General features: G+C 32.3%; 1 protein-coding gene across 1 annotated transcript; it reads right to left on the bottom strand.

Moving 5' to 3' along the window:
* Positions 1-876: 876 nt before the first annotated feature.
* LOC107466788 (cytochrome P450 77A3) lies at positions 877-4219 on the bottom strand. The gene is made up of 2 exons (XM_016085793.3): positions 2862-4219; positions 877-1557 (listed from the first exon to the last, which is right to left on the bottom strand). Exons 1-2 carry the CDS (start codon positions 4108-4110, stop codon positions 1253-1255), a joined length of 1554 nt encoding a protein of 517 aa, XP_015941279.1. The 5' UTR covers positions 4111-4219; the 3' UTR covers positions 877-1252.
* Between the last annotated feature and the right edge of the window lie 19104 nt (positions 4220-23323).

Here is a 23323-nt window from a genome sequence, read left to right as displayed (position 1 = left end):
CCTTAATTGACGGAATGGGCCAATCTATTCTATTTATAGTGTTGATTTAGGCGGTGCGAGTTGAAGCGCCCAGCCTGCTTTGCCAGCACTAGTCTTGGTTAGTTATCACTCCCGAGGAAGTGTGCAATGAAGAGAGTAAAAGCTTTGCTTTTGTACATTTCATATTTTGTACAGAATACAATTTCTTCGGTCAAAAGTTTCCTTTTCTCTCTACACCAAGATTTATTCTTTGCATATTTTCCCTTCTTTGTTCTAAACACTTGGAATATCGGTGTATGAATTCATCTCAATTTTTTTTGAGTTAAATTGATAAATTTTTATAAATATATTTAGTCAATATTTAATTAGATATATTAGATATTATATATATTTTCAATTAATATATTACATTATTAATTCTTAATGAAAATTATTAATAAAGTAAAAGAAGGATAAAAATAATTAATTTATAATTTTTTAAAAGATTAATTTAATTAATAAAATTTTTTAAAAACGAATTTAAAAAATAATTATCTTTTAAAAATTAATTAGACCATTAATATATTTTCATAATTATACTAATTTAAAATATTTGGGAGGATGTGATTCTAATTAATTTTGAGATGTAATGTACGTATTATTGATTGTCACTAAATATCAGTTTTTAATCCATTTTAAAACTATAGTTACTTATTAAATCTAATAAAGTTTATTGGCTACAACTAATTTGAGTTAGTCGAATGATCAGTTTACTTTTGTACTTAAGCAAGTATCGTAAATTCAAAATAAAAAAAAAGGTTTATTGGCTACACGGGTACATTGTCTTTGTTTTCATCATCAAATTTGTACCACAGAAAAGCATTCCATAAATGAAAATTGACTCAAGTGAGACTGGGGTGAGAAATCCACAACTTGAATTGAATTGCCTCAATACAAACACTCATTAGTCACACAAACCAAAGTTCCTCCAATTTAAGTTTGTAACAATTGGATACAACGCTTAGGGAGCTGCATGTTTATAAATCATCACAAACATGGTATATCTATAAATAATAAAATACAGCAATATCACTATGTAAGAAGAACCACCAAAAATTGTACAATGATATAATAACTTTTTTTTAAGAAATGTTTTCGTAAAGACTGATTTTTCTTATACTCACCGTATATTCGTTAGGTCCTTATTATAAAATAAAATGCGATTCCAACTCACAAGTGCTATCTGAGTACAAGAAAAATAAGGAATCAGGAATCGTATACAGATCGTTGTTGTTTAAGGTCTTGGCTTGACGATTGCTCTTAGAGGTTCTTTCATGACCACAGTGAACTCAAGCTTGCCAGAGAAATCGATGTTCTTGCCAGGCGGATAAGCACTCCATTGAAACTCCTGAACCATCCGAGCCAGCATGAGATGAATGTGCACTGTCCCCATGGCCAAACCAGGGCATATCCTTCTCCCAACACCGAACGGCATCATCTTCACTCCAGTCACTCCAGTTATGTCTGCTTCTTCACCGCCTGTGATGAACCTATCTGGGTCAAACTTCTCAGGGTTTGACCAGAGCCTTCTGTCCTCACCTATATATATGTCCCACAAATACAATATGAATAACGTTAATGAATATTTATTGATGTCTTAATCAAATTTTTATAGTAATTTTCTCAAAAATTATGTTAGATCATTTCAGAATGATAGATAGAATGAACAATATTATAAGTTTGAAAGAGCAGTCACAAACAACGCAAGGATGTCTGGGTAACAATTAAGACACGTTATGAAGCCTCCTTGACGAGAACCTGGACAACGACACCCAAATTTCATTTTCTTATAATGATTGTTCAGTTTAACTCTTTTCAAAATTTTTATTTAGTTTTTTTTTATAAAATTATTTTGGACTTTGCTAGGTAGAATATAACTTTTGGAGCAATGCTAGGGGCCAGCAATTTTTGTAATTGTTAGCCATCAATTAGTCATCAATGATGATTTGATAGTGTGAGATTGGTGTGAGATTTCATCTAATGGCTCACCTTCCTCTGCTGGTTACATGCTGGCCAAAATTCAACAAAATTGCTGATCCCCTAGACTTTTCCTAACTTTTGTAAACAATATAAACAATGAATTATAAAATTGGTCCAATAAAATAAAAACACAATACACCCTAAATTATTCACCTAAATCTTAATATTAGGATAATTATCCGCACTCTTAGTGAATAAATATCCGATATATCTATTGTTCACATTGTTTATTATTTTTATTATCTACCTATGCTATTCCAATTATTTTTTGTACTCTTTTCTAAAGTTCAACTTAACTCGCTCCTGGATATAAACTCAAGAAGCATTTATACACTCTGCTCTTACAGAGAGAATAAATTTGAAGAACAAGTTTGATTACTTTTGAAGTATATCTTTGAAAAACAATTTTATAATATTAATAAAAAAATATTAGGTAAATAAATTATTTTTATAATTAAATTTAATTAAATAATTTTTTTCTTTTTTTTATGCTTTTCTCCCTCTCTTTCTTCTTTTTTTTCTTCAATTAAAATTTGTTGTTATTAATTCTTTAAGTTATTAAACCCACTTAATTAAATTTAATTATCAAAATGACCTGATCATACAATATCACTAATAATAATATTTGATGTATAGACAAATACACACATAAAATTGAAGTAATTTGTTAATAAGAAAAAGTTTAAAAATCAATTTTTGTAAACCAATATTTTTCTTATTTTTTCTATACATTTTTTATATTTTTATGAGGAGTGCTAAAATGCCATCAAATTTTATTATTTTTAACCAATCATTAGCTAACATTAATATTTTTTTACACAAATCCAAAAAAGTGTTGAAGAAAATGAATGTTAATTACTGACCGATGGCGGGGGTGTAGACCTCAACATTTGCAAAAAGGGGAATATGATATCCACCCAAAGTTGTAGGCTGAGTAACAGCATGTGTTAGCACAAAGTGGGTTGGAGGATGCTTCCTGAGAAGCTCCTTAACCACCGCATGCAAATACAGCATCTTCTCTATGTCCTTCTCATCCACCCTCTTCTCCCCAACACATTCCTTTATCTCTCTGTAAAGCTTTTCTTGGACTTCCGGATTCGCAATCAGCTGCGCTATCCCCCATTCCACCGCCGTCGCCGTCGTGTCCGTTCCCCCGTTCAGGAACTCTGAGCAGAGGGACACCAATTCATCATTTGAAGGACCAGATTTCCTCCCTTCAACCTTCAGATCGAACAGTGTGTCAAGGTATGAGAACGTTGTTGCGATTTCGTCGGAGCCTGGATTCTCTATAGCTTTTCTTCTCTGTTCAATCAACGGTACAATGAAATCCACCTGTTCCTTTCGAACTTGTAGCGCTCTTTTCCTCTGTTTCGAGAAGAAAGGACTCAGGATCGGAAGGTAATCATCGAGTCTTGGATTCAGAGTTATGAGAACGTTCTTCATCACTTGATCTATTTTCTCCACCTTGTGTTCTTCCATGTCGAGGCCAAAACACATTGCAACGAGGATGCAGAACGTCGCGAACCTCGCGTCTTTGCGGACGAAGACAACGCCATTGTTGTTCTCTGCTTCGGTTCTGAGGCGGTTGATGAGCTTCTCCATGGCCTTGTCCCTCACGGTACGGAACTCCCTCAGCCTGGTGGAGCTCAGCATGTTCTGAACCATGTTCCGCCGCAGAGACTTCCAAACCGGTCCGTAAACGGCGGCGTTAACGGTGAACTTGTTAGAGCTGAAGATAGTCCTGGTAGGATTCTCCGGCGGCCTTGACGCATACATGGCGCCTTTCTGGATCATGGCTTCGTGGACGAGCTTGGCATCGGTGAGTATAATCATTGTTCTTGTCCCCATTTGAAGAGTGAAGATTGGACCGTAGATTGACTTGAGGTCATTGACGTAGTCAAAGAAGGGCTTGCCGGAGCGGGCGAATTGGAAGAGGTTTCCGACGATAGGCCAGCCGGCGGGACCCGGAGGAAGGTTGAGTTTCTTGGATTTGGTTCGGTGAGTGAGTAAGAAAATGAGGCATGATAAAAGGAAGGCCAAGAGAGTGAAGATGAGGTGGTAGTAAGAGGAAAGATCAAGAGATGAGAAAGACATAGACATTATTGTGGCCATATTTTGAGGATGAATTGAAGCAATGTGGAAGATGGGGAATTGGGGATATAAGAAGTTGAAGTGTGCTTGAAATTGCAGGTGAGTTCAATTAAAGCCACCAGAATGGCCAAAGGTAGTTGTGTTGCTGCTAAATACTGTTGGTTAACCAAGAATTATTTATCAAATTTCTGATTGTGACGTGTGTTTCCAGTACCCACTACTTTCCTTCCAGCAGCCAATTTACCAGGAAATTTAATTTTCATGTAATCTAAAATAAAAATGTTATTGGTATACTATAATTAATTATGAATGTATTTATGTGTATAAATATATATAATTTAATTTATTTTAATGTGTATTTATATTAATATGAGTTAAAAATAAAAATTATTTATATTTATTCTAATTTTAAAAGTGTTGTTTATTTTTGTGTTAACTACCATTATATACATTATACATTAATTACATTAGATTCTTATACTTTTTATTTTATATTAATAATTGATTTTAATAGTTGATTTGAATATACATTTAACATAGTCGAATATAAAAAATAATTTTATTGGTTCAATTGCAAAATGTCATTTTAATATAAATAATTATTTTTTATATTAATTACGAAAATACTAAATAATTATTTAATAAAAAAATATAATTAAATAATTATATAAAATATTTTATAATTATATTAAAATTAAAGTCGTTACCGTTATGTAATAATTAAATACTTAATTTATATATATATACCGACTTCTTTTATATACTCCTTAATCTTTATGTAAGTAGGGATAGTTATGTCAATTTATATTGTTGAAAGGGGGAGATCCTATTGATCCATTGGTTGGATCCTATTTAAATTTGTACATTTTCGTTAATCTATGAGGTTAATTCATGAATAGGGTCAATTACTTGTCTATTAATATAATGATTTATTTTAGCAAATTTTTTTGAATTGAATTTTTTTCTTATATTATTAATATATAATATTATTATATATATTAATATTATCTATCTGTAAATGATTTGAAAAAAAATAAAGTTTGACGATCGATGTGGATTCAATACAATTATATAAATATTTTTTAAAACTCTCTTAATACATAGGTATATCTTTTGTTTGGAAACAGTTATTATCAGAGAGTAAATTACGTCTAATTAATTTCTTAAGGCAAAGAATGGCTTTTTCTCATTTAAGTAAAAAAATTAATTATTTATTAATTTAAATACAAATACAAATACAAAAATATATTATTTTGTGTATTTAGTTATATTATTAAAATAAAAAAATAAAAGACGGTATTTTTGCACGGCTAAACTATAAAAACGAAATAAAATTATCAACTATGAGACAGAAAAGTTTTACGACTTCACGGACTGAAACTCAATGCGAAAACAGTTTGTATGTGTGTGGATGTTTGTTGGATTAATAATTGAATAAAATAGAAAACCAAACAACTTTTTTTCTTAGTTTCGATAAAGATACGTTTTTTTTAAGGACGGACGTATTAATGAATTGATTATTTTTTAATTTTTTAATAAATTAGAATTAAATTAAACCTAATTATTAAAGTGATTTTTTTTATATACAATGTCTCATCAATATGATATTTCACTAATTCTATAAAAAAAAGTAACTTTTAACAATCAAAATTATTTTTTTATCTGGATTTAGGTCAAATCAATTGAAATTTTCTATATTTAATTTGTGGTATAAAAAATAAATTACAAAAAAAAATGAGAGAATCATCTTAAGATACTTCCAACGAGAAAGATGCAACTTTATATATGTTAACAATAAAAAAATGTAATGAATAATCAAAATCTAAAGATAATTTGTTTTCGCAGTTTAAGTGTGCGAAAATAATTGATAATTTTGTCTCATTTTCCGTGGTCTAACTATTCGAAAATGTAATTTTTTATTTTTATTTTTCTTAATTACGAAAATACAACTAAATACAGTCTAACTATTCGAAAATGTAATTTTTTTATTTTCATTTTTTTAATTACGAAAATACAACAAATAAACAAAATAGTATACTTTTGTATTCGTATTTAAAGTGATAAATAATTAATTTTTTATTTAAATAAAAAACCGGCAAAAAATAGAAACATATTGAATAATTCTAAGATTTGAAGTTAATTTTGATATTTTGATAATATAAAATATTTTATATAATTATTTAGTTATATACATAAATATTTTTACGATGTACATAAAAGATAAATTCATAAATAATTTTTTTCTTTAGCTTCTTTATTGTAAAAATTAGCAAATTTCTCTCTAAAACAAAATAATTTATTTAATTTGTTAGTGTATGTTTTCTTTTTGAAGCAACTTTATTATATTTTAACTATAAAATCGTTGTCTAAGAAAATCATAAAATGTAAGACTCAAATTAACGAACTCTATACTTTATTTATTATGAATTCTATTTTATCTTTCATATTGGTTGAGAAGAATTTTTTATCATTATGACAAGAAATTAAAAACAATATATAAGTAACATTATCCATTAAAGAGGCACATTAGTTTCAACATGTTAAATAAATGGTATTACACGTCATGATATGATTTAACAAAAAAGAGAAACAAAGCAAACAAAACATTATAAAAAGAAAAATAATAATGTTAAAAAGATAATAATTTAAAATTATATATTTATTAAAAAGTAATCAATAAGTATAAAATAAAATAATTTAAAACTAATTTTGATGGATTTTTATTGTATTTTAAATATTTTGAAAAGAAAAAATAAAATAAAATAAAGAAAAGAAAAAGGGCGTAGGATGGCTTGTGATTCTGACAGGTAATTAATGGACTCAACGACTTAGTTGAAGAGAGATAGAGTGAATTTCCTTTTAGATAGCATGGAAAATTTATGACTACCTACAATTGAACAAGTGAGCACAGCACATCACCTTTTTCTAGAGGCTGAAAGCAGCAAGAAATAAAGTAATTGGAATTCAAGTCAAAGTAGACTACTGAGAGTCTCAGACCAGAGTAATCGCCAATGACTCGGAAAGAAATTAAGGTCAACTTATTAGAGAAATTTTGAATCATTTTTATATGCTTTTTTTTAGTATATTTACATTTTAAAAATATTTTACTTATATAGATGTTCAATATTTTACATGAATTTTACTTAACAGATTATCTTTTAATAGGGTAAAGTATATTTTTATTTTTAAAATTATAAAAAAAAATTAAATTATTATTAATTTTATTTTGTTTTAATTTTGTTTTATAAATTTTTTATTTGAATTAAATATATTCTACAGTTTCAAAAATTTAAGACCAATTTAATAATTAAATTTTTTGAAAAATTAAAAAAAAATTTAAGACTAAATTCAGCAACAATTTATAAAAACAACTATCAATATAAACAAATTAAAAATAGTTGTCATGTCATTTAAACAAATTTGGATTGAGGTAACCTTTTAAAAAGTTGCCTATAATAAAAAAAAGTGTTGTTTTTGATAAAGACAATACTTTTCGATAAAACACAATACTTTTTAGGGGGTTGGCTATATGGTCGTTACCTTTGGTTTAAGGCAACACTTTTGTGTATCAAAAAGAACATTTTTTACGGTAACCTTCAAGAAATATTGTCTTTTCTACAAAAAAAAAAATATAAATAATAATAAAAAAACACTCTACGTAAGGATTATCTTAGAGGACCCAAATATAACGTTTTAATAAAGACTTTATGACAATACTTTTTATAAATTGTATTTTTTAATATATAAAGTAACACTTGTCCAATTTTTTTTAAGTTGCCTTTTCATACTTAACGCAATACTTATATAAATTTTTTTGGTTATTTTTTCATATATCTAAATCAATACTTGTCCAAATTTTTTTAAATTATCTTTTCATAAACCTAAAATAACATTTATCAAAATTTATTTGCAGTTATTTTTGCACATTATATTATTTATTAGCACACATAGAAATTTAAATTACAAGTGGTTATTGCTTACAAAGGTATACATACTTATAACAAATTCATAAATAATGTCTAATTTTTATTATTAGTACAATTAAGAAAGAAAATTAAAACAAATAGTATGTGAAGAGTTAAAAGAAATTCTATTTTCATAATAGAATTTAAAAGCTTCTTACCAATACGCACTCGTCTAGGAGCCAAGGCACTATTATCACTAAAAATGGCATTCTTGTTTATAGAGCTCGCGGGGAGGAGGTGAGACAAAGAAAGAAGAGGAAGAAGGAGAAGGAGAAGAGAAGGAAGAGGAATTTCTCAACGGTGGTGGTTCAGTGCAGAACGAGGAGCGCACCGTGCCGTTGTCGTAGAACAGCGTGCGTGGAGAAGATAACCGCGCCGACGCCCGTAGAGGAGAGCACCACATAGTCATTATATGTGGAGGAGAGTATGGTGATCGAGAGGCACCACAATCGAGAGCTGTTGTCACTGTTAGGACTTTGACTGGCAGGGAAGGGTGTGTCGCCGTTAGTGATAGGTTACTGAAGTGTTAGGGCTTAGGGTAGTGAACTGACGCACATACATGATACACTTGTTCTTATTTTTTTAAGTTATTTTATTAGAAAAATAATTGGTGAAAATATGATTAAATTTTTTTTAAATTTTTAATTATGAACAATTTTAGACAACTTTTTATAAATGTTATTTATTCAATTTTTTGACAACCCTTATAAAATGTATTTTTATTTAAAAATATTGTCTTAAAATTTTTATATTGCAACATTTTATAAAATGTTGTTTTAGATATCAAAGACAATTATTTTTGTGGCTGGCCAAAAATTTTGTTATCTTTGTCTTATTCAAGGGTAACTGGTCAAAAATGTTGTCTTTACCTATTTAAGACAATTTTTGATAAATGTTATTTTAAATAAGGGTTACCTTAAGCAAAAAATGTTATTATGTACGTTATTGCTAAATTAGTTCTAAATTTTTTAAAAATTTAGTTATCATGGATATATTTGAAGTTTTTTTATTTAAATAAATTAATAGGAGATGCAAATTATCTGAATCCTCTAAAAAAAATCTTAAATCCGTTAACATAAATCCCAATCTAATAACTAAATAAATAAAATTAAAATATATAAAATTAAATTAAATATTTTAATATTTAAAAATATAAATTTATAACTATTAAATAATACTTAAATTCTTTATATTACAAATATTTAAAACACCTACGAGACTTGTTATTTCTCTCATAAAAATTTAGTTTTGTTGAACTAAAATAATTAAGGGAATAATAATTTTCTTTACTTACCAAGCCTATGATAATGATGAGCTTGTATGATTTGTCAAATTGGCACTTCATTATTCCTTGAGCAATTTGATATCTGTCACATTCCATAGTTAAAGCCACAAAGTTTGGTGCAAACATGAGTGGTTTAGGGTTAGGCCAAAACCAAAACTAATAATATGCGGTGCCATACCAGATGACATGACTTTCCTTAATTCCATTTAAATAGACCATAGTTCTTCTCTTCTACGGCGGCCTCTAAAAAATTTAGTTTTGTTTCATTAAATATGGTATGAGAGAGAAGCTTTATCGTAGGGTGATCGTGATTTTTAGACATTGCATCCAAACACTACTTTAAAACCACTTTTGATCTCAATAATGAAGGCGTTATCATTTAAGTATTTGACGATGCCCAATTTTTTTTTTTTTCGGTTCTTGGGAAAATATTAAAGAAAAGAAACAAGGAACAAGAAAAATCTTTCTGCTGTGGATAACTTCCATTTATAATTTCAGCTCCCATGCATATACATACGACAGAAACCAATAAATGTCACATGTATATTAAAGTGGATATAATTTATATGGAAACGATAAAGGGGAAAAAAGATTGCCAGTGTTAACATACCAAATATATGATTATCATCACATTTAACATGAGAAACTTTTTATATACATTCGACAATAACAAAAAGTACAAATATTCTGAGTTACACACATGTATAAATGATGGAATAAAAAGTGAAATTAATTTTTGACGTAGCCTTTTTTCCTTTTTTTAAAAGTATATACTCATTTTGGTCTTTAAAGAATTTTAAATTGGATACTTTAGTCCTCAACTAAAATTAATTACTCGATTGGTTCCTGACAATTAACTCCGTCAGTCATTTAGGTCTTTTATTCCGTTAATTCTAATGGAGGACAAAATAATCACTGACAACTCTAACATGGGACAAAATGGTCCCTGATCTCCTATGTTCGAAAACCACACTGTTCTCTTCCAATTTCCATCATATCTCGCACAACACTAACAGTCTAACACTATAACTTCAAACTACACAATGCACACTCTATAAATTTAATGTTCACAAGAAAAAAATCCTTCACGGGTTGAGTTGCTGATGTGGTTTGTAATTTTAAAAAGATTGAATACTAGAGATAGATTATGTAAGTTTAAGATTGTACCAGAAGCAAAATCCTTTTGTATCTTATGTAAGGATAGATTAGAGACGGTATATCACTTGTTTTTTTCATGTGATTGTATATGAAAGTTGTGGGGTCAATCATAGTGGATTGGAGTATGATTTGGGTTTGGTCAGGAACCACCAAAGAATACTTTGAGGTGTGGATGGATAGAAAGATAAGAAAAGATATGAAAAAAGTGTGAATGGTGTTATTTTTTTCTATAATATGGTGCACATGGATATGTAGAAATAACATTGTCTTTAATAATAGAGTGTTGGTATTAGAGAAGTTAAAAGAAAAAGTTGTACAATGCACAAATCGATAGTGTCAAGATTGACAATATAGGAGTAATTGATGTGCTTATGAGTGCATATATCAAGTCTAAGGTTAATAAGAAGACATATGAAATTGATCTTTGATGCATGATTTACTAATCTATGAAAAAACCCAATAATTCTGCAGATTAAAAGTTGCCCAATAATTCTGCAGATTAAAAGTTGGAAGGAGAATGATCATGATTTGATGTTGTATAACTGATCAGGTTCATATTGAAGTGTCTTTAGAGGAGCTAAAATCATTATATTCTTTTGCTCCATGTTTGCTGTTTTATGCTAGTTTTTATATTTTCTTTGTAGTTATTGCTCTGTTTTTTGGAACTATGCCCACTTAGTTTGGAATTGGGTGATGTAATTTGCATATGATGTCGAAGGAGAATTTTCTCTTGATGTCCTAATGTCCAACAATCTATATTGTTTGCCGGAGACTGGAGAAAGGCGTACCCTTGGAGTAGTTGTAAAACTTGGTCTTGAGGATGTCGTGGACGTTGTCGGGATTGGAAGTGATGTTATCAAAGATATGGAAGTTGATGCTTTTGGTGGGTGAAGTGCAGAGGAGGTGGATGTACCAATCACAAAGATTTAGAAGGTGTGTGGTCCATGACATGTTGAGATAGGTGCGATACGTGTGACAATTACACCATGGCTTAATCTTGGAGCTAAAGAGGAGGAAGGAAAAGATGGAAAAGAAAATTGTGAAGGTGAAGAAGGAGAGTATGAATGTTAGGGTTATGCGAGATATGATAAAAATTGGGGAAGAACAGTGTCGTTTTCGAATAAAGGGGTCAGGGATCATTTTGTCCCTTGTTAGAATTGTCAGGGATTATTTTGTTTCATGTTAGAGTTTTCAGAGACTATTTTGTCTTTCGTTAGAGTTGACGGAATTAAGAACCTAAGTGACTGACGGAATTAATTATTACTTTGTTAGAGACCAATCAAATAATTAATTTTAGTTAAGGACTAAAATGTCTAATTTAAAATTTTTTGAGGACCAAAATAGGTATATACCTTTTTTTTATTAATGTTATTTTGGAAGTGAGAGGCGGATCTTTTTAATCTTCATAAAACATAAATTTGTAGAATTCGAACCCGAAACTATGATGAATCTTCTCATTTGTTCCATGTTAATATTTCCACGACAATGGGTGCATTCGTAAAAAATTCTGATGATCAAGTTAGGAAATATTGATTGGAAAATATCGTAGAAAATTAATTAAAGTATAAGAATTTGGAGTTAAATTACAAAAGTATTATTTAAATATTAAATTAATTACTAAAATTAGTTATCATATACATGTTTAAATTATATAGTATATATTAAACCATTTATTTATAGTATTTAGAGGAGGATAAATTCGTGCATAATTTATTTATATCCTACAATTTAGATTATCTTTTAGAGCGATTCTTAACAAATGTGTAACTTGATTCTAACAAGCTTATATAGATTAAATTTATTCCTCTACTAAGTTAAGGTTAAGTTACCCTTTTTAAATTTTTACATAGTTTACTCAAGTACTTGCACCGTTGCAATTGCAACTCGAGTGTGTAACTCCAAAACTTTAATCTTATCCCCGTGCTAATGAACTACTTTTCTTGCAACTGAAACTTAGCAACTAAGGCAACTAAGTCTTAAATAAGTGATGAACTGAACTAATTAATCAATTAATTAAAGACGGGACCCTATTCAATGCTCCTTGAAATTTTGGAATTCTAAAACTTTTTTTAAAGAGTTAGAAAAAGTTAATACTTATATTTATTTTATTTTCTTATTTAAAATTTATTTGGACAAAGATTATTATTTTAATTTGGGCCATTTTGAGCCCATATGTTTTTGGATTAATTACCCATATTAAACTATTATAACATGACAAAAAAACTATTATAACATTTAAAAAAAAAAAGATTATTATAACATTATTATAAAAGGTTTAAAAAACTCAATAGTCAAACATATTTTTTGACATTGATTTTAAAAGATTAAAATATTTTTTAAAATTAAAGTTATTTAATTTGAATTAAAAATTTAATTTAATTTTAAACAGAGTAAAACTCATTTTAGTTTAATTATAAAAAGACAAAAATATACCATTTTAAGGTTAGAGTTGTTTAATTATTTTAAAAACTAAAAAATATATTTAAATTTTAAAAGATAAAATTATCTCTTTTAAAGGTTAATTTAAAAATTTTAAAATATTTATTTTAATATTAATAAAAAAGCAAAAATATCCTTTTGGTATTGATGTTGTTTAAATGCATCAAAAAACTAGAAATTTAAACAATAAAAATTATTTTCAGAATTAAATTTGTTTAAATGAATTAGAAAACATAATTTTAAATTTTACTTTATCAATTACTCTTATATGCGTAATTTTATAAAGACAAAAATGCACTTATAAAAATTAATGACCGACTTACAAGCTCGAACAACTAATCCAATAACAAATTAATTATATAACTTTTACCTAACCTTAATCTCACTTCAATTATCATTCACCTTTTTTTTTCTTTATTCATATTTTTTTCATTGCAGAATTTTTTTCCTTTTTTATTTTGTTTAAAAATATAATTCTGATTTGGATTGATATCATTTAATGAATTTATAATGTTAAAGTTTAAAATTGATTTTAAAAGATTAAAATACACTTTTTATATAATTTTAAATGATAAAAATACTCCTCAAATAATTAAATTTTTTATTAAATTAAAAAATTTGAATTTGAATTTGATTTTTTTTCTTTGGTAACTAAAAGAAACAACACAGGAATGTAAATTTAAATTTAATTAATATAACTAAATATATTATTTAGTATTAAATTTAAATATTAATATATTTTTTTAGGATTAGATTACTTAAATAAGTTAGAAAGTAAAATTTTAACTTTTAATTTAAAACACTAAAATAGAAAAAAATAGAATATCAAAATAATTAAAATATGGGCAAAAATTGAAGAACAGTTTAGGAACATATAAGAATAGAAGAATAGAACAACTAAAATAGGGAATAAAATTCTAAAATATCTTAAAAATATTCTATTTAAAATAAAAATTTGAAGAAAAGACCAAGAACATATCTAAAATAAAAGAAGAGATTGAGAATACAGGAACAAATCCAAAATAGGAATGGATCCTCTCAATTGTTAAAAAAATTGAGAGTGTAAAGTGTGATCTTTAATCCTTCATTACTCTTTCTCTCTCATATTTATTCTTGGTCCTACCTATAAAACTAATGGTGAGAGATCACATTTTATTCCTTTAATTGTTAAAAAAAATTGAGAGGATCCCCATCCAAGATAGACTAAGACTTTGTTTAGATATAGAAAAGAAAATGAGAGGAAAGAAAATAAGAGAAAAGAAAATGAGAGGAGAAAAAATAGAAAGGAAAGTAGAATTATTTGTGGGCGAAAAGAAAATAGAGAAAAAAATTCTTTTATTTGGATGAAAAGAAAAAATGAGAAGAAAAAAAATCATAACGGTATAAAATTACATTAATATTCTTATAATAAAATAAAATATAAAATTTTTATTTATTTATTTATATTTTATTATATTTTATCAATATTATAATTTTATTATTTAATTTAAATTATTTATCTAATATACATATAACGTTTAAATTTAAATGTGAATTTCTATTATAATAATATATTAAAACTATTAAAACTAAATTTAGACTGATAATTATTAATAATAATATAACTATAGATAACATTGTAAATATATAAAAAATATTTTTTTTTTATTTTCTAGCTTGTAATGGATGAAAAAAATTTAGCGGGATCCACACAAAATTTTTTTTCCTTCTCATTTTCTTTGGGATCCAAATAAATAAAGAAAAATAATTTATTCATTCTCCTTTCATCCTTTTTATTTCCTCTTATTTTTTCTTAAACCAAACATAATGTAACAGAGCAATCAAAAAAAGAGAACATGACTCAAGCAAAATAGAACGACCACAGGAAAATAAAAGAAGAATGACAATAAAAAAGTACAGCAGCACGAGAATGGAGGATGCTGAAGGTGCCGAGAATATAAGAGCACAACAGTATCACCACTTACACCACAAGGAGAAGTAGGTGGCAAGTAACCACGGCGAAGAGAAGACAGCAATGAGAGGCGGAGCCTCATACAAGCCAAGGGGGGCAATGGCCTCCCCCAACTATCAAATTTTCCTTACAAGTTATGCATAAATTTTAGTTTAGTCTCCCTTAAAATTTTTATTTTATTCTTTGTTAATTATAAAGTTTGTTTTGTCTCTCCCTAAAAGTTAATCTAGCTCCGCCCCTGGCAATGATGCGGCTAACGGTTGCGGCCTGCGAGACACTAAGCCAGCGAGATAAAGTGGCTCCGAGAAGGTGAAGGAGCGAAGATGATGAAGGAGATGCAATCTTGAACAAGATGATGGTGACGATAGTGAACGGGTGATGGACGTGGTTAGAAATGAGATTAAAAAAAAAAGCTATAAAGTAAAATAAATAAAAAAGATGAAATGAATATAAAAGGTATAAAAAATTTTAACTTCGAAAAACTAATTTAAAAATATTTAAAAATAAAAATATACAGAATATTAATTTATTAAATAATTAAAGACTTTATAGATTATCGTTAACTAAACTATTAGGGAGTATTGTAACATTCAATTTATCTTTGTTATTTTAATGATAACAAAATATTTTTTATCTTTTTAATTTTTTAATTTTAATACTAAAATTTTATATATTAAATCACGTGCCATAATTGTGCAACCAATATGCCAGGTAAGAATAGAAAGAAAACACTCACCCAAAACCTATTCTTGAGCATACCACAGAGAACCATTGGTGTTCGGCAAGGTAATGTGATTTCGGACTAACACATCCAAGAAGACCCTTGGTTAGCATATTCAATCTCATAGTCGCATTGATCCGACGGAGCAGCACATTGATATTCATTTGATAAGTAAATTTCAGTACACAACTCTTCATTACGTTATACAAAGTTGTTTTGGACTTATAGTTTTATACAATTGATTTGGTGGCTGTGAAAGGTGGAAAGACAAGATAGAGACCAGATGAAAAGCTTGTAATGATTGCTATTAATATTTCATAATGTGACTTAAAACGTATATTTACCTTGGCGCAACTTTTACATGGTGCATCACAATGAACCCAAATTAAGTCACTACTAGAATCAATGTTTAAATCGTATAATTTGGGGGGTAGTCAATTGTCACGGCCTTGGATACACTCCAACACTACCGTGCCGGCACTCGAACTTACTCAACCTCTTGAGCTAAGACCAAGTCAGCCTAACCCTCAATACTTAGCAAGAAAGCTAAGAACACAAGAGAACACAAGAGAAAGGAAGCTTTGGTGGAAAGAACACTTTATTGCTCAAGTGTTTGTTACAAATGATTCACACACAATGCACACTAACTCTCACCTCCTATTTATAGCCATCCACCTCCTCAATGGATGGTTAGGATTAAATCTAATCAACGGCCTAGATTAATCATCTAGAACCTTCTTTACAAATATCCATCATACCACAACTTTCTAAATACTTCTAGATTCTTCCATACTACTCTTTATACTCTTATATACATCCACACTCTTCTAGAATATTCTATGACCTTCTAGAGTCTTCTAGAACCTTCTAAAGTATTCCGGGACCTTCTAGGACATTCTAGAACATTTCGGAACCATATAGAGTATTCTTAAATACTCTAGAAAACTCTACAAACACTGTTAAATCTAACATTCTAAAATTTACCGTGACATTCTCCCCCACCTAATGCGCAGATGTCCTCGTCGTGTTCTGTTCATGATAGCGCCGTAGGTGTTCTTGGAATTGCCACAAATCTTCACGAGTTTTCCAGCTAGCTTCGGTTATCGGGAGTCCTTTCCACTTGATCAAGTATTGGATACTTGGTGGTACTCCTCTTCGTTGCACGGTGCGATTAGCTAAGATCTCTTCGATTTCTTTATCAAAGGACCAAATCACCACGAGCGGAGCACGACTCGAGTTACCTCTACTCAGTTCATCTTAGTCTTCATGATATGGTTTCAGCATACTTACATGGAAGACCGGGTGGATCTTCATAGAGGGAGGGAGTTGTAATTTGTAAGAAACCTCCCCAACACATCCAATGATCTCAAATGGCCCTTCGTATTTGGGGATTAAACCCTTATGGACCTTGCGAAAGGCTTTGAGTTGTTGTGGAAGAAGTTTAATCATTACCTTATCTCCCACTTGATAGCTTGCATGCCTCCTCTTCTTATATGCCGATTTCTTCATCCTCTTTGCAGCTTTGTCGAGGTAAGAACGAGTAACATCTGCTTGTTCTTCCCATGACTTAATCATATGATAAGTGATGAGTGGATAATTTATACGCCTTTTGACATTGTTTTTAGGTAGTTTTTAGTAAGATCTAGCTACTTTTAGGGATGTTTTCATTAGTTTTTATGCTAAATTCATATTTCTGGACTTTACTATGAGTTTGTGTGTTTTTCTGTGATTTCAAGTATTTTCTGGCTGAAATTGAGGGACCTGAGCAAAAATCTGATTCAGGCTGATAAAGGACTGCTGATGCTGTTGGATTCTGACCTCCCTGCACTCGAAATGGATTTTCTGGAGCTAAGAACTCCAAATGGCGCGCTCTCAACGGCGTTGGAAAGTAGACATCCAGAACTTTTCAGCAATATATGATAGTCCATAATTTATTCGAGTTTAGATGACGCAAACTGGTGTTCAACACCAGTTCCATGCTGCATTCTGGAGTAAAACGCCAGAAACACGTCACAAATCAGAGTTAAACGCCAAAAACATGTTACAACTCGGTGTTTAACTCCAAGAGAAGCCTCTGCACGTATAAAGCTCAAAGCTCAGCCCAAGCACACACCAAGTGGGCCCCGAAAGTGGATTTCTGCATTTAAACTTATTTCTGTAAACCCTAGTAACTAGTTTAGTATAAATAGAACTTTTTACTATTATATTCGGAGTCTTTGGATTGATCTTTGGACGTTTAGTTCTTAGACCTTGGGGGCTGGCCATTCGGCCATGCTTGGACCTTCATCACTTATGTATTTTCAACGGTGGCCATTCCGTCCTTATGAACGCGTGCTTGACAACCACTTTCGTTTTACCTTAGGCCGAGCGCATTTCTCTTAGATTCCTTGATCAGAATCTTCGTGGTATAAGCTAGAACCCTTTGGCGGCCACTCTTGAGAATCCGGAAAGTTTAAACCTTGTCTGTGGTATTCCGAGTAGGATTCAAGGATTGAATGGCTGTGACGAGCTTCAAACTCGCGATTGTTGGGCGTGGTGACAGACGCAAAAGAATCAATGGATTCTATTCCGACAGATGATTAGCCGTGCTGTGATAGAGCATTTGACCATTTTCACTGAGAGGATGGGAAGTAGCCATTGACAACGGTGATGTCCTACATACAGCTTGCCATGGAAAGGAGTAAGAAGGATTGAAGGAAGGCAGTAGGAAAGCAGAGATTCAACAGGGACAAAGCATCTCCATACACTTATCTGAAATTCCCACCAATGATTTACATAAGTATCTCTATCATTATTTTATGCTTTATTTATTACTATTTTCGAAAACCTTTATAACCATTATAATCTGCCTGACTGAGATTTATAAGGTGACCATAGCTTGCTCCATACCAACAATCTCCGTGGGATCGACCCTTACACACGTAAGGTTTATTACTTGGACGACCCAGTACACTTACTGGTTAGTTGTGCGAAGTTGTGAAGAAAGTGAGTGAACCATAGTAGTGTGCACCAAGTTTTTGGAGCCATTGCTAAGAATTGTTCAAGTTATAAAAAGAGTAAATCACAATTTTGCCTATCAATAAGCTCCAAGGCTCTTCCCTGAGTAAGAGGAAGAAAGAGAGTGAGGTGTAAACGGCTGTTGTTCAGTCACAATCTCGAATGGGCTCTTCGCTGTAGACTCATTCCTTTGCAGATTGTATGAGAACTGAGCAATGTCGAGGAGTTTTGTCCAATCCTTCTGATTAGCGCTTACGAAATGCCTCAAGTAACACTCGAGTAAGGCATTCACTCTCTCAGTCTGCCCATCGGTTTGAGGATGAGGGCTTGTTGAAAAATGAAGCTCCGACCCAAGGAGTTTGAACAGTTCTGTCCATAGTCGTTCTGTGAACCGTGGATCTCGATCACTAATGATGCTCTTAGGCAATCCCCAGTATTTCACCACATTCTTGAAGAATGGTCGTGTTGCCTCCTCTGCAGTGTAGTCAGTAGGGGCGGGTATAAAGGTAGCATACTTCAAAAATTGATCCACTACCACGAGAATAGATCCAAACCCCTCGGACTTTGGTAAGGCAGAGATGAAATCTAGAGAGACATTTTCTCACGGTCGCTCTGATGGAGGTAGGGGTTCCAACAACCCACTTGGTGTCTTATTTTCAATCTTGTCTTGTTGGCATACAAGACAAGTCTTCACATAGCTCTCCACTTCATCTCTCATTTGAGGCCAATAATAAGAAGATTCAATGAGTGCCAAGGTCCTTCACTGACCTTGGTGACCAGCCCACTTGGTGTCGTGGCATTCTCTCACTAATTTTTTTCTTAGATTTTCCCATTTAGGGACGTATATTCTTCTCCCTTTAGTGTAGAGAAGGTCGTTTTCTAACCAAAATATTTTGGTCTTACCTTCTCTAGCCAACTCCACCAACTTCTTTGCTAATGGATCGTGATGCAACCCTTCCTTGATGGTATGCACAATATCTCCTTCAACCATAGAAATGGCCGCCAACTCAACCTTACGACTCAGTGCATCTGCTACCACATTAGTCTTTCCTGACTTGTATTTGAATTTGAAATCAAACTCAGCCAAAAAGTCTTGCCACCTAGCTTGTTTGGGGCTTAACTTCTTTTGAGTTTGGAAGTAGCTTATAGCCACATTGTCTGTCTTGACGATGAAGTGCGAACCAAGCAAGTAGTGACGCCAAGTTCTCAGACAATGCACCACCGCGGTCATCTCCTTCTCTTGGACAGTGTATCGCCTCTCTGTATCATTCAACTTGCGACTCTCAAAGGCAATAGAATGTCCTTCTTGCATCAGAACTCCTCCAATAGCGTAGTCAGAAGTATCAGTGTGGACTTCAAACACCTTTGAGTAGTCGAGTAGTGCTAGTACTGGTTCTTCTGTGATAGCAGCCTTCAACTCATCAAAGGCCTTTTGACACTCCTTTGACCATTTCAAAGAGTGATTCTTCTTGAGAAGATCAGTTAATGGTGCAGCCTTGGCGAAGTATCCCTTGATAAACCTCCGATAGTAATTACCCAACCCAAGGAATGACCTCAATTCAGATACCTTGTTTGGTGGCTCCCACTCTTTGATAGCCTTCACCTTTCCTTGATCCATGCAGAGAGTTCCACCTTTAATGATGTGTCCCAAGAAGTGGACTTTGTCCCTTGCAAAGGAACACTTTCCTTCTTCACATATAGGTTATTCTCTCTCAAGATCTTGAACACAGTTCGTAAGTGTTCTACATGTTTCTCCAAAGTATTGCTATAGACAACAATATCATCCAAGTAGAACAATACAAACCGATCAAGGTAAGGTCGAAAGATCTTGTTCATCAAGGTACAGAAGGTCGCAGGAGTATTGGTCAAGCCAAAAGGCATCACCAACCACTCATACGATCCATACCTCGTGACACACGTTGTCTTAGGCTCATCGCCATCAGCAATCCTCACTTGGTGATATCCTGACCTCAAATTTAGCTTTGAGAACCACTTAGCTCTACCAAGTTGATCAAACAAATCGGCTATCAAAGGAATAAGGTATTTGTTCTTGATGGTTACCTTGTTCAGTGCTCGATAATCGATGCATAGTCTCAATGAACCATCATGCTTCTTTTGGAACAAGACTGGTGTGCCATAAGGTGCCTTCAATGGATAGATGAACCCAGCATCTAGCAAATCCTTGAGTTGCTTCTTCAACTCCTCGAGTTCTAGCGGTGCCATCCTATAAGGTGTTGAGGCAGGCAGCTTTGCTCCTGACTCCAATTCAATCTCGTGGTCCACCTTCCTCCTAGGTGGTAGTTGTTTTGGCAACTCGGGAGGCATCACATCCTTATTTTCTTCAAGGACTTCCTTGATTTTGGGAGGAACGTCTTCTCTTTCGGATGTTGACTCCTCTTGTAATAGAGCTAAATATGTAATCTCTCCCTTCTTGAACCCTTTCTTGAGTTGCATAGCAGAGAGCATCGGTGATCCTCCAACTTTAGAGACTGTAGGGACCGTGCATGGAAACCCTTTCTCCATGACGCATACTACGTCATAGTATGGCATAGGTATTATATTTGCCTTCCTTTACAAATCGAGCCCGATGATTATTTTAAAATCTTCCATGGGTGCTACTGAGAAATCCACAAGGCCCTTCTAAGAACCAAGAGTCATCTCAACCCCTTTTGTTACTCCCTTAAAGGGTTCACCCTTGGTATTCACGGGTTTGAACCAGCCATTCTTTTCGGTGATCTTCAACCCAAGCCTCTTTGCTTCATCAGGCGTGATGAAGTTGTGTGTAGCACCAGTGTCAATTATAACTATGACGGGTTTTTCATTGATAAAGGCTTTGACATACATCAAGCCCTTGTTTTCTGCAGTGCTTGCCTCTTTGTCCTTCACAGCATTTATGTGTTGGATAGATCTAACACACTCAGTTACTTGAGTTTGAGCTTCTCATTCCTCGGCGATAGATGCCAAAGTCTCTAACTTGGGATAATCCTTCATTTGGTGTAGTCCCTTGCACACGAAGCATTCTCCTTTGGGCACGAAAGCCTTCTTCTTTTCTTCGTACTCTTTCTTTGAAGAGTATTTTCCTTCCTTCTTGGTTGAGAAACTCTTCCCCTTGTCTCCCCCACCTTTAGTAGAATTAGGTTTGGAGGAAGACTTGAGTTTAGAGTCTCCCCTATGATACTTAGTGAGTGATTCGGCCACCACGATGGTCTCATCAATATCCTTAACATTCCTTCTTTGTAGTTCTTGCTTTGCCTAAGGTAGGAGTTCATCAATGAAGAAGAACAATGCATCCTCTGATGCTAAGTTGGGGATTTGAAGCGTGAGAGTAGTGAACTCTTTTACAGAATCGCTAATCGTACTCTTGTGCTTCAACTCCCTCAACTTCTTTCTCACTTCATAAACAACATTCTCGGGGAAGAACTGTCTTTTCAACTCTCTTTTGAAATCTTCCCATGTGGCTATGTTGCAGGTACCCTTTTTTCATATTTACGCACTTTCTCCTCCACCACAAAGTAGCATTATCAGAAAGGTAGAGAGCTGCAGTGCGTACCTTTATTGCTTCTTTGACCACCCCTTGGCCTTCAAAGTACCTCTCCATTTGCCATAGGAAGTTTTCCACCTCTCAAGCATCCCTCACGCCCTTGAACTCCTTTGGCTTTGGGAGATCAATCTTTGTCATCTCCCTTATAATGGTTGGTCGAGATTTTGCCTCCTCGAATCAAACTCGAACTTCCTCAAATAGCTTCAAGGAATTCTCAAGCTTCTCTTTGATTTGGAGCACGCTTTCTTTGAAAGCATCTAGTTCTCCCAACACGTGAGCCTCGAGGGTCTCCTTGTCATGTTCTATCCTTTGGAAGCGCTCATCCATATAGGATAGAACATTTTCCAACATAGAAACTCTTTCTTCTAAGAAGTTAGAGTCCTTACCTCTAGGCTCACTTGAAGAACGGACCTTCTTGCCTCCCCATTGAGAAGGAATAGCATCCCTTCCTCTTTAAGACTCAACATGCTCCATGGTGATACTAGAAGCCATACCCACAAACCACTTGTGCTCCCTCTCGAACCTTGCTCTCATGCCAACATGTCACGGCCATGGACACACTCCAACGCTACCGTACCGGCACTCGAACTTACTCAACCTCTTGAGCTAAGACCAAGTCAGCCTAACCCTCAATACTTAGCAAGAAAACTAAGAACACAAGAGAACACAAGAGAAAGGAAGCTTTGGTAGAAAGAACACTTTATTGCTCAAGTGTTTGTTACAAATGATTCACACACAACGCACACTAACTCTCACCTCTTATTTATAGCTATCCACCTCCTCAATGGATGGTTAAGATTAAATCTAATCAACAGCCTAGATTAATCATCTAGAACCTTCTTTACAAATATCCATCATACCACAACTTTCTAAATACTTCTAGATTCTTCCATACTACTCTTTATACTCCTATATACATCCACACTCTTCTAGAATACTCTATGACCTTCCAGAGTCTTCTAGAACCTTCTAGAGTATTCCGGGACCTTCTAGGACATTTTAGAACATTCCGGAACCATCTAGAGCATTCTCAAATACTCTAGAAAACTCTACAAACACTGTTAAATCTAACATTCTAAAATATACCGTGACACAATGCTTAAAGACACTGTAATACTTATAAAAAGAGGAATGCTTATTTTTTAAACAGTATAATTTAAACCTGATACTGAATAAA

This window comes from Arachis duranensis, chromosome 9 (assembly GCF_000817695.3).
Source record: "Arachis duranensis cultivar V14167 chromosome 9, aradu.V14167.gnm2.J7QH, whole genome shotgun sequence".
NCBI classification, from domain to species: Eukaryota; Viridiplantae; Streptophyta; class Magnoliopsida; order Fabales; family Fabaceae; genus Arachis; species Arachis duranensis.
Note: the sequence above shows the minus strand (reverse complement) of the source record. Positions and strands in the feature narration are given on the sequence as shown.

Excerpts from the sequence above, each read along its gene's own strand:
- LOC107466788 (XM_016085793.3), bottom strand. The coding sequence starts at position 4,110 with ATGGCCACAATAATGTCTATGTCTTTCTCATCTCTTGATCTTTCCTCT. Across the intron at positions 1,558-2,861 it reads GGTCTACACCCCCGCCATCG|GTGAGGACAGAAGGCTCTGG; the intron begins GTCAGTAATTAA and ends ACATATATATAG.